The sequence below is a fragment of the Lissotriton helveticus genome, chromosome 10 (assembly GCF_964261635.1).
Source record: "Lissotriton helveticus chromosome 10, aLisHel1.1, whole genome shotgun sequence".
NCBI classification, from domain to species: domain Eukaryota; kingdom Metazoa; phylum Chordata; class Amphibia; order Caudata; family Salamandridae; genus Lissotriton; species Lissotriton helveticus.
This window is the reverse complement of record NC_136071.1, coordinates 1,113,198,410-1,113,211,504: the sequence shown is the minus strand read 5'-3', so window position 1 is coordinate 1,113,211,504 and position 13,095 is coordinate 1,113,198,410. Positions and strand designations below refer to the sequence as shown.

The 13,095-nt window shown below is 42.7% G+C and overlaps 1 protein-coding gene across 1 annotated transcript in view; it reads right to left on the bottom strand.

The window, feature by feature from the left end:
* ASTE1 (asteroid structure-specific endonuclease 1) overlaps positions 1-13,095 on the bottom strand; it is a 92,380-nt gene that overhangs the window by 45,753 nt on the left and 33,532 nt on the right. The window contains exon 3 of the mRNA XM_078663877.1: positions 7,156-7,366. Within this exon, the coding sequence (XP_078520003.1) occupies positions 7,156-7,366 (211 nt within the window). The remainder of the gene's footprint in view (positions 1-7,155; positions 7,367-13,095) is intronic.

The following is a 13,095-nucleotide window of genomic DNA, read 5'->3' as shown; positions in this document are numbered from 1 at the left end:
CAAACGTGCCATAGCCGAGGTCCGTGTACATCAATGACATCAGCCGCTCATCGTCGGCGTATAAGGACCGCGTCCCTGGCAAACTTTCACCTTCACAACAGTTGTTGTGAAGGTGGAAGTTTGCCAGGGACGCGGTCCTTATAACGTCAAACTCATCTATTTAATCTTTTAATACACCCAGCACATGCCCTGCCACTTGTATTTTGGAGATTAGTGGGCCTTTCTGAGCGCAGTTTAGTTGGAAGAAGGGATATTACTGTAATTGACAATCACAGCATCTAGGATAAAGTTAAACCTACAGCAATATACTCGGCCACATTAATTACAACCCAGACTGCGCCAACAAGGCCCAAGAGAGGCCTGGGCTATCAGATGCATTAACGCTTATACTTGCCCAGTACCTCACGAACCAGATCCAAAACAAGTTATTAGAAAGCTTTTAAAACGTGTCAGAGAATTATTTAGCAGCAGCCGAGGTGGTGGTTTTTCAGGCGCCTCATTAAAAATGCTTTCCTTTTAACAGTGTATAAAATCAAGTATGTATTGTATTCCTCACGTTTCCCTACATTTCTACTAAATAATAATGAAGAACAAGCAATGGCATAGCCAAGAGGTCTCGCCTTTGGGACCATAGAAGTGTTTAGCCATGCAACAGTTGATGTTGTTGCACCAGGGATATTGTGCTGGATAACTAAACACTTATAAAGTCCCAAAGGTGAGACTTATCGGCTATGCCAATGCTTGTGTGTAATGTCTTTATTGTTTAGATACATAAACAGAAAACACATTCATGTTGCACTATAAGCATACCCAGAAGCATATGAAGACAAAATGTAGAGAGATATGCAGTGAGACAATACTCAAAAGGCAACATGCAAACACAGGTGGTTGTCAATGGATGCGCTGATGGCTGTTAAGAGGAATACATAGTTAAAGAGACTGTTGGGTGACTTTATGTGCATATTACGGTGGATCGGTGTTAATCACATAAGTAGCTTGATGCACATGCGAACATATGGGTGAACAGCCGGGTGTTAGAGGATGGATCAATGCGCAGCTAAGAGTGGATGGATATGTGCTTGGTTGAAGGTGGTTCAGGGATGAATAGGTATGGGTGGATATACAACTTTACGCAGATCCATGTGGATAACTGAGCACGATAAGTTTGCGTTCAAGGGTGGTTGGGCCAAAGATTAAGTGAGTGCATAGTTGGGGGCATGGGTAAGGGTAGGATGTGTGGATGTAATTGCATAGGTGAATGGAGGAATGCATAAGAGTGGGAGTAGATGCCTCCATCAACATTTAAATAAAATGATTCATAGTTTGCTCATGACATTCTAAACATAAAACATTGGGACCCATAGAAGATTAGTGTTGAATTAGTATAGTGAAACATGCAGGTACATTTTAAGTAGTGGATAGGTTAGTCAGTTATTTGGATTTGGAATGATAGCAGAAGGATAGAGGAGGAAAAAAGGTTTGTATTTACAGCACAAGCACAGGATCACAAAATGGGAACTCTCTTAAAATCATGTAAGTGTGCAATAAGTGGTCTTAAAACAGGGACATAAACGAAATAGCAATTGATTCATAAAATATAGTAGCATGCCATAGGGAACATGTGTGGATTTGCATTTTAATAGTACATAAGCTTGTATGCAAGTGAACTTTCTTTTTCAGTATAATAAAAGAGCTTTCCTTGCCTACTCAAACTGTGACCCCATAAGCATAACCACTGTACTAGGCCCAGTTTAGTCAGAACCCCTATGTCAGCCTATTACAGTTCCGCATTAAAAATATCTGAAGTGTAGGGTGCAAATATTGAATTAATCTCAGCTAAATGTAACTACCCAGGGACGAATTCTTGTCTATTGCTTACTGTTCCAATACACACAGCAAGCCCCCTCTGCAAATCAGTATAGGCCCTTCTGCCCTCTGTTTCACTCGTTTTTTGTGCCCTTCTGCCCTCTGTTCCACTCGTGTTTTGTGCCTTTGTGCCCTCTGTTCCACTTCATTTTCCCCTCGTTGTTTGTGCCCTTCTGCCCTCTGTTCCACTCTTGTTTTGTTGTGCCTTTCTGCCCTCTGTTGCAAACTAAACTACTGCGTGTGTTATGTTAGTGTTATTCCATGGTGGAGCGGAGGGATAAAGGGAGCTAGACTAGCTCACTACAATCAGCACAGTAGCAATGTTGTACACCAACATTTATCCCACCGAAGATGGGTAGTCGCCATACCAAGAAAGATCAGTGATCAGCATGAAATTGGACTTCAACACATGCTCAACAATGTACTTGTAGAACCACATTTGTGAGTTCGGCTTCACTACACACATCATAAAGATATTGTACTACATACTCTGGCACACCAGTGTGTTCCATGCTCCTGCACGTACACAACAGTGTAAGAGACATTACATCACATAGTCTTACACACCAGGTAGTTCCATGCTGTAGTACCAGCACGCAATCGCACCAAAAATCTTGTATGTGGGTGAGTTCTGTGCTCACAGGCACACACAACAGCCTAGAGCCACTGCACAATATTCTCTTGCTCACAAGCCACTGACTGTTACAGCCAAAATTATGCCACAATCACGATTCACAATGTTCCGTTCGCACATCATCATTCTACCATAAATAGAATACAGTTGTACCTGTTGGTGACCAGTTTCTTGCATGGAATGTACATATGTACAATTTCGGAGTGCATGCTGCCAAGTTGCACCGTATATTTCACTGCAATATTGTATGTATTTGCACTGTGTTTTTGTGTGCATGTCGTCAAGCATGCACTTGATATATTTTGCGCCTGTGCCTTGCTGCATAACATGTCCTGTCGTTGTTTTCATGCTTGACTAACCTCTTTTTGTTAAATCTGTCCTTCTTTATGCAGAGCATGCTGTCTAGGTCCTTTAATTCCAAATACTCTGCAGCCAGCAGCTTTCATTCTGGCAGCTCTAGTGATCTGTTTGGCAGCCAGGGCAGTGTTGCCTTGAGTATGGCAGACCGAGGAGGCTCTGGTGTGCACATTGTCCGTGTGACGTGTGAGTACCTTCTGCAGGCCTATAATAAGTTACAAACTGCCCGCCTGTGGGGCCCTACCTGCCCGAGTTCACAAGTCTCTTCTACTCCGGTCCGGACAGCAACCTGCAACCAAAATGGATGGACTAGGCTGCTGCTGCTGCAGGGCACGACCGGTCCGCTTTCAGTAGTCAGGACAGAGGCTCCGACCACCTTGACCTCGGCTAGTCTCCGCTCGACCGCTCCTCTACTGCAGTGAAAGTCCATCTGCAAAATGGCTGCTACTTCTCCAACTGCAAAATCATGCGCGGGAAGAAGTCAGAGTCTGCGCAGACGGTCCCTATCCTTGTGACAGTATGCTTTAAACCTTAAGTGCGCAACAGATGCGAAGTATTACCATAAATATTTCTTAATGTGTTTTTCATGCTCCTGCTGTCCTCTAGTTTATTTGGCATTGCATATGTTTTGGTTGTTTGGGCTTGCATTGTTAGTTGTAATAGGGATGCTCAAGGGATGAAAGAAGTAGCACGCTGGATGGCAGTAAATCTCCTTCAGTGCAACGTCTCCAAGACGGAGGTGATGCTTTTTGGGGAAGCAAAACGACTATGGACTCCGGACTGGTGGCCTTGTGATCTTGGCCCAGTCCCAGAGCCAAAAATGGTAGTGAAAGATCTGGGAGTCAAACTGGATCAGGAGCTTACTTTAAAACATCACGCTACTTCTGTAGTAGGCTCCTGTTTTCACGTTATTGGTCTTCTCCGTAGGGTGTTTCCTATGCTACCTGATTCCACCAGAAGAACTTTGGTTCAGTCACTCGTGTTGAGTAGACTGGACTATTGCAATGGTCTGCTGCTAGCCGCCAATGAAGGGGTCATCGCTAGACTTCAAGTTGTGCAGAACACGGCTGCCCGCCTTGTTCTAAACGTCCCGGCCAGAACCCCTTCTAAACCCCTTCTAAAAAAACTCCACTGGCTTACCATAAAACAGAGAGTGCTGTTTAAAACCTGTTGCACTATCCATAAGTGCCTGTCTGGTATTGGACCGGAGATCTTAACAGGGAAATTTTCCCCATATATTCCCGTAAGAACTCTGAGATCTGGAGACCATGAACTTCTGTGTGTCCCCAGATTCTGGAAATCACGACAAGGTGGTAGAGCTCTGTCAGTGGCCGGCCCGAAACTCTGGAACGAACTCCCCCTGGAAATCAGAGCTTGCAGGGATCATCTTCCTTTCAGAAAAAAACTAAAAACTTTTCTATTCAACTATTAATACTTGCAGTATGATGTTTACACATGACAGGGCTATTTGCTTTCTGACGTTGCCAATGGCGCGGAGATACTCCCTAGGGAGTCGATTCCCAGCGCGGTATAAGCTTGCAAATAAATAAATAAATAAAATAATACAAGGGTGTGCACTGGTGGTTGTAACACCAGGGTGTCCAATGGAGAGTGTAATACAACGGTATGCACTGGTGGGTGTGATACAAGGGTGTGCACTTGTGGGTGTAATATAAGGGCGTGCACTGGTGGGTGTAATACAAGGCATACACCAGTGGGTGTAATACAAGGGGGTGCACAGGTGGGTGCAATGCAAGGACGTGCACTGGGTGGGTGAATGCAAATGTATGCACTGGTGAGTGTAATGAAAGGGTGTGCACTGGCAGGTGTAATACAAAGGCGTGCACTGGTAGGTGTAATACAAGGGTCTCTTGTGCCTCTGGATGTAGTGGTTTTGAGTTAATACTGGGCGATGCTGGCATATGGTATTGATCTGGAACATCAGACAGCTGTCTGACGCAGTCTAGACATACTGGTCTTTTTTCATGCAAGCTCTGGGGAGCTCACATATGGCGTTGGTTGATTCAATTTACACTTGATGAATGTCCCACAATTAAGATATATGAATTTGTCTTTAAACTATTGCCTGCAATTGACAGCACATCAATGATTAACTCACACCGTACTTTATGCACAAGAGTAAGACATACAACTATTTTCGAACTTGAATCAAAAATATTGGAGTGCTCTATGTGAGCACCAGTTACATGACCTACTTTGAAGCAGAAGGAATGTACCTTCATAATTGCAATATGAAAGTGTTTAATAACGCTTCACTTAGGCCCTTTTCACAGTTAAACAACACATCAGCAGCCATACACACGGAGATAGGTGGACTTACACACCAAAACACAGTCTCAAACCGTTACACTCATCAGCACTATTTACACAGCCAGCCCTCATTTAGTCTACTGCATGGCTGGCTTGCTTCTCTCTCAACTGACTGCAGCATGAAGCGCGACACAGGTAGGACAGTGATCTTCTAACCACTACAAATCACCGAGCAGTGTGACCCCCGGTGTCATACTCCCTGCTGTAGCCACTTAAAGACCCTGCCGTGCCTTACAAAAATCCCAAGAGCCCATATGCACAGTGACTTCACCCAAGCCCCTTACAAATCCAACTAGTAATGCAAAGATAATAATAGAGGTTTCGAGCATGCACACCCAGCCTACAGAATTCACCCACCCCAACAAAGTCTCCGGTCCGCCTCCTGCCTTTCCCAGCTCTCTATGGTTATCTGTTGACTCTGCCCTGAACCACAGCCGTCAGCACCCAATGTTGGCCTCGGATGACAACTTATTAATTACTAACACGTTACAACATGCCCTTTCAAAAAGGATTTCACACGTGCTTTCAATTTGGTAACTAAATGCTAGCTACAGTTTACGGCCTCTTAAATACCTGACACGAGGGCACAAACACAGTTCAGCACTACTATTAACTTTTAAAGCTCGCTCATTTCGAACACTTTATAAATATGTACATTTTAGTTTTCACTCACCGGAGGTGCACGGAATCATGACGCAGCTTCTTTCTTTCCATATTAACCCATTCTTGTTTCATTGGTCACAGGGGAGGGAAGGGAGGGGTTAACATTACAGGGAGGCTTCATGAACTATGATTGAAGTGTAGCCCTGGCCTCTGCAGAGCTGAAGCAGACAGCGCCCGGGGCTAACTCTATCGGCGGGGGAGGTCCTTCAGCAAGGACTTCAATGTCTTTGCCGAGGTGCTGACGTCACAAGTCTCAGGGCTGAGAGCTCCTCAGCCGGCAAATCTTGGATTGGTGGCGCATGCTCAGAGTGCATGATTTGTGCCTGCCAGGTTTATGGCAGGCACAAATCATGCACTGAGCATGCGCCACCAATCCAAGATTTGCCGGCTGAGGAGCTCACAGCGCTGAAGCAGGTTACTTGCAGGCATTTTACTCTTAATTGACTCAAGTAAAAAGCACAACTAGGGGGCAGAAAAAGGACGAGGGCGTAGCCCCTCCGCCCATATAAAAGAACCGCCACTGCATGTTTTGCAACTGACAACCTTGCTAGAAATGCTGCACTTAACGAAAACACAGGATTTTCAAGTAAGGAATTGGAGATATCTGGAAACCTCTTCCTTTTTCCTCATCAGTTTATCCTCTTTTTCCTCACTAATCTGTTTGTAAAAAAATTGCTTCCACCAATCCTTAAGCTCTGCTTCTTCATTCATCATTTTGTCTTTTCCAAACCCCATCCCCACACAGTTCACCTCTCCAATTTGCTCACCTCTCAACTAAACTGCAATTGGTAGTTTAACACTGCTGACCAGTGGAAGAGGGAATAAAATAAGACGGGTGATTAAGGAGATTTTACAGAAGTCACAATATTGACGACTAATGCTGGGTTTCAGTAACTGACAGGAGAACAATTAAAAAAGAAAGCAATCAGTGCTACTAAACTATCAGACAGCTGAGGTCAAAGCCACTGCTCCGGCTCACCTGCGGTTGGAGTGCCAATTGTATAAAGCAACGCAGTGTGTATGTGCTTTGGAGCCAGTGGTAATCCCTTACCAAGCCCACCCAGGAAACTCTCCTTACCAATGGGCGTCGGGGCCTCTACTATAGCAAACCCTTCCCAGTCCTCCAAGGCATAGCAGTACTACGTCTCTGCCTCAACATGCTGAAGCATCATGGAGCTTCTCCAGCAACTACAACCTCACAAGCCCTATCACCTCCTGCAGACACTCCTGTTTGTAACTGGCAGCAAGAATGAATGTACATTAACAAGCCCGTTGACCCGGCTTCTTCAGTCTTCGATGCCTACCTTGGCTGGAAACAATCCTCTGCATCTCCCCAAACACCATCCCCATCAATAAGGCATACAGATGGTGCAGCCTCACTTTAGGCTCACAGTGATTCACCCAGTAGCAGGTGATGGCTACAGGGAACATCAAGTGGGATGGCAGAGGATCCAAAATGCTGGACTTTACTTCTAGGGCTTCCAGTAGCAGCTCCAGATACTCAGATGAGGTCTCCTAAAGAGAAAAACACAGGTCATATTCAGGTTGGAGGTTTAAACAACTCAGGGCATATTCAGGTTAAAGGTTTTATTGGTTATCACATGCACTGGATGTGGAGTACGGCTGCAACAAGTTTGCTACAGCATTCCTATTGATGACCCCAACTAGCTTTTGCCTGCTGATGGCCCAATATCTAAACTTTTGCACTTTTGACTCGGACGCCTACCACAGCTGGTGTGGTGTTCTACTGCCACTGGCATTACTGAAAGTCGTTTCTAAGCTAAGGCAATTCTGGTCAGCCGAAACAACACTGACAAAACAGGGGGTGGAAAATGTATTTTTAAATATTGCACCTAAAATCCATTCCTCACTCCAGCCTAGGAGCTGTGCAATATGTGTGCTACATTGTGCACGTTTAATGCTGCACTGTATTCTGGTGCTATGTTGTGTGTTTTGTACTGCAGTTTGTGCTACGAGCTGGATGATGTCATTTTAATGATATAATACATGTGCAGCTAATGCACCAAAATCTCGTAGTCTACTGTTTTTTAAGAGATATACCATTTGTGTTTTTATTGCAGGGGTTCTCAAGTAAATGGATATGTTTTTGTTTGTTGGTTGTGTGTAGGTGGTCTCTGTGCTACATTCTTGTGCTGTACAGTATATGGTTAGTGTCTTCGTCTATTGTATATTCTTGGCCAGGGCCTAATTTGTTAAAAAAATAAGTGCTGGGGCCCAAAGATCTTCTCAGAAGCTCGTGGCAGTTGCTATTGAACGTCGGTGTGCAGAAAACCTAGGGGCAGATTAACTACCATTTTACGCAGCACAACCAGGCAACTGGCTGCGCTGCGTGAAAGGCAGACATAAAAAAATGTGCCATATTTACAAAGATATGGCACAATTATGTTGCTTCTTTGCGCTGGTGCACTGTGTGCTGCCTAGCCCCAATACAGGCATCCTTGAACCAGTATTGAAAGGTGCCTGCATTATGAGTAAGATTGTTTTTGTGCATGAAGGAACAGCTTCCTGCACAAAACAATCCTTAAAGGCATTTAATTTTTTTTCTATGTGTGGTGCGGTATGCAACACATATAGAAAAAGAGTGAGAAGGAGAAATAAAGGTATTTCTCCTCGTAATGCCTGGGTCTGGGAGGCGTTCCAATAGGACGCATTCCCATGTGTACAACTCTTTGTAAATCTGGGAATGTGACAAAATCCATGGATGGATGCGTGGGAACGGCCACGCTCCACCATGGAACGCCTCCCTGCCGCAAGGTAATGCAAGGCAAAGAAATGTGCTGCCTTGCCATTACCTTGGAATTACTAAGCCCAACAGAGTCACACAAGGTAGTTTTGCGTGGATTTGTAAATTTCAGTAAAGGGCTTGCGTTGCCTTGCATGAGGCAAGAAACACGTAAGCTCTACGTAAATCTGGCCCTAAGGCTTTATGGTCTTGAATCTACTTCACGACTCGTCAATCCACCACCACACACTTCCTGTCCCTTTATCTCAATTTTGCAGGTTCCTGTTTTGTCTCCTGGTCACTCTTTCAGTCTTTCTCTTATGAATATACTTTTCCCTATTTTGCTCTGGCATATACAGAATTGTGAGTGTTTAGTGCTGCACCTCTGGGTCTTTGATAGTGATTTATGTGACTGTGTAATTTTAATGTATGTGTTTAGTGCTTTAGTATGTATGCTTGGTACAATGCGGTTTTTCTTAAACCTGTGTTGAGCGTCAGGTGAGGTATTGTGTTTAGTGCAGTAAGGCCTGTGTTTACTGCAGTACTGTTTATGTGCTGGTGATATGTAGCTGTGTTTTTAATATTGTAGTGTACTGTAGCACAGTTACTACTTGTGTAACGATATATCTGTAAGAGACATTAGTTAGTATTAGATTCCTTACCTTAGAATATCCCCAGGCGTCAGACTGGATCCGGAAACTTTTGCGTAGCAGTACCCTTGCGCGTCGGTAGGCGTCGTCTGCAGCTCCGCGTCCGTCGTCGGCGCCGTGATGACGTCGTCGGAGTACTTAGACGCCGCCTCCGCGTGCTGACGTCAGTTCTTAGACACAGCTTTTCCGCGCCAGAAACGCAGAGCCATGTTAAAAACCAACACTGGTGCCATTGAAACTAGGGCCCTGAAGGGGACAGCCCTAACCCTAGATATTGGTTCGCAGAACGGGGAGGATGGGTGGGTCGGTAAGGAATCTAATACTAACTAATGTCTCTTACAGATATATCGTTACACAAGTAGTAACTTGTGCATCTGAAAGAGACACGTTAGTATTAGATTCCTTTGTAGAATATGGAGATGCACACCCTTTTCCACTTACTTAATTTCTTTTGACTTGACGTTTTTATTCTTTTAAAATGGATTAACTTAATTTAGCGTGCTGCAGGGGTGACACGTTTGTCCTGAACCGTGTCTAAACTGAACCTCCCTACCTCGAGACCTTAGGTCCCGACCCCTACGCACAATCTCAATGGGTGTTTACCCTCTAAATTTATACAACTCTTTATACATTAACAAAAAAAATTTAAATTCAATTTAAACATTTATTTCCGACACCATAAATGTAATTTTTTCAAAGTGACTCTTTGTAGTAAATCATCAAATATGATTATGTGACATATACAATCTTAAGTTTCATTTACATATGTAAGATTTTCAAAAAAACAATTCTTCTGTGAATTCTTGAAGGTGCTCTATGCATTTCGGGTCACACCGGACCCTTCATCAGGAGCAAGTGCCATCTAAAAAACAATGTTACACAGCAATAAGCAGTGTGTATCAACTGGAGTATGCAATGTATCAAAAATTAGTACAACTTTGCAGTGCAATCAACAAAACCATGTAGTGTTTGTATAGAGCCCTTCACCTCAGTGTTCAACAGAAAAAATCATGAACAAAAACTTACATGAATCCGTCCTACTCATTACTTGTGACTCTGAAAGAAACAAAGTACCAACATGGGTTTTAACCCGAAACCTCATTGCTGCAAAACCTACATCAAACTTAAACGCTAGTACAAACTTTGCCTTCAGGACTTACCGAAGGGCTTCCATAGAATATACTGAATACCGCTGCCGTCTTAAGAAATGCTCTCGTATGTTCAACCTTCATACACGAAGCTTACATCGGAAACCCTGTGGGTGTCAAATGCCAAAAACAAGTTTCAAACCTTCACTCAAAATAACGCTCGCACAAAGCTAACCAGAAATACATGCCCTTAGACGAGCTTACCGGGACTTCCTCGTGCTCCGCAACAACGAACTCCGCTTCGACGAACCTCCCTGAAGTGCAACTCTATGGTGCCTGACTGGATAACGGCGCTTAACCCCGTCCCGATCTTTAAACACTAAAAACGGACTTCTGCTCTAGACCTATCTTTGACCGCCATCTTTGAATGGTGAAAAAAAAAATGAAAAATGCTCTAATCATTCACTGATATGCTCTAACTGAAAACAATGTCCATGAAGACTGGTACACATAGGAACAAAACTCTCCCGAACTCAATAATGGAAATAATCTAGCTAAAAACTTAAATTCGCCCCCAACCAAGCGGAGGTCCTAATAAACAAAGGGAACAACTTTACTGCTCATCAACATGAACACAACCATCTCACACATTGTGCTGCCACCTCGAAAAAAGGTGATGAATGAATATGTGAAACATAAATAAATGATCCCTGGATGATATTACAATTTCTCTGACACGTTGTACTGTATTTACAATATTTACATAAGTACTGAATCAACAATATACAGGGCAGTGAGCGAATTTACAAAAAACATGATAGATCAAATTTATCATTTAAACCTTTTGGTTCTTGGGTACCCAACTTTTTTTATCCAGTATGCTTCTCTCTGGAGGAGGGATCTTGTGTGATCCACACCTTCAGGGAGAACTACCTGTTCTAGCACTGAGAACCGTAGTTGGGAAATACTGTGCCTTTCCTGGGTCCAGTGGGATGCCAAATTGCTCTTTAGATTTTTATTCCTTATAGTACTCTTATGTTCTGAAATGCGCACTTTTATTTTCCTCTCTGTTTTGCCTACATAAATTTTTCCGCAAGGGCATTTTATGTAGTAGATCAAATTCGTCGAGTTGCAATCTGAATTATGATGTAATGCAATTTCTTTGCCTGATTGAGGATGATGCAGCTTGTTTCCAGTGATCACGTTACTGCAGTGAACACAATTAGCACATTTTTTCATTCCTTTGTTCACTGTAGTTTCTTTCCTATACGTGGGAAATTTTAGAATTTCTTTGATGTTCTTTGACCTGGTGTAAGCAAACAAGGGTTTAACAACGAATAAACCTTGAAAATCCAATTCATTTTCCAGAAGGACCCAATGACGGCTAATTATGTTCTTGATTTTCTGACTGCTTGTGTTAAATTTAGAGACATATACATGTCTTTCTTGTTTAACTTTCGGTTTCTGGATCAACAGGTTTTTCCGTTCCATGGCGTGAATTCTTTTATTTGCCTGCTCAATTATGTTTGTGGGATATCCTCTTTCCTCATATTTATGCACTTGAATCCTCAGTTGAACTTCCAAGTCTGTTTTATCAGAACATATACGTTTTAATCTCATAAATTGAGAAAAAGGGAGATTTTTCTTCAAGCTCGGTGGGTGAAAGCTTTGGTATTTAAGCGCATTGTTTACATCAGTGTTTTTCCTGTGAATGGATGTGCTACTTTGTTGATTTACAATTTTTACTGAAACATCTAAAAACGATATTTGAACATCGCTGATTTCATGAGTGAATTTAATGTTATCATCATACGTGTCCAGTTGCAAGATTTTTCTTTCTAAACTTTGTCTGTCGCCTGTCCAAAGGATGAAAATATCATCTATGAACCTGCAAAACAATTTAGTGCTGGTACTCCATTCTTGATCATTAAAGATATTGTCCGATTCAAATTTCGCCATATAGGTATTAGCGTATGCCGGAGCCCCGGCAAAACCCATGGACGTTCCTTTCTGTTGAAGGAAAAATTGGTTATTCCAGACAAAATAACTATGAAATAAACAAAAATGCAAAATTTCCAATATGAAAATTTTATCTGCCTTGATGTCACTTTGTTGGAGTAATGCCCACTCTACCGCCTCAATCCCTTTGAGGTGGGGAATTGAGGTGTAGAGTGACTTGACGTCAACTGTACATAACAACATGTTCTCTGTGCAAGAGACTTCTTCAATTTTATTTAAAAAGTCGGTGGTGTCTTTAACATAGGAGCGCCATTGTTGTACAAATGGTTGAAGAAAAGTATCTATGTATTGGCCTAATGGTTCAACTGAACCATTAGTATTCAAGGAGGATTCAAGTGCATAAATATGAGGAAAGAGGATATCCCACAAACATAATTGAGCAGGCAAATAAAAGAATTCACGCCATGGAACGGAAAAACCTGTTGATCCAGAAACCGAAAGTTAAACAAGAAAGACATGTATATGTCTCTAAATTTAACACAAGCAGTCAGAAAATCAAGAACATAATTAACCGTCATTGGGTCCTTCTGGAAAATGAATTGGATTTTCAAGGTTTATTCGTTGTTAAACCCTTGTTTGCTTACACCAGGTCAAAGAACATCAAAGAAATTCTAAAATTTCCCACGTATAGGAAAGAAACTACAGTGAACAAAGGAATGAAAAAATGTGCTAATTGTGTTCACTGCAGTAACGTGATCACTGGAAACAAGCTGCATCATCCTCAATCAGGCAAAGAAATTGCAT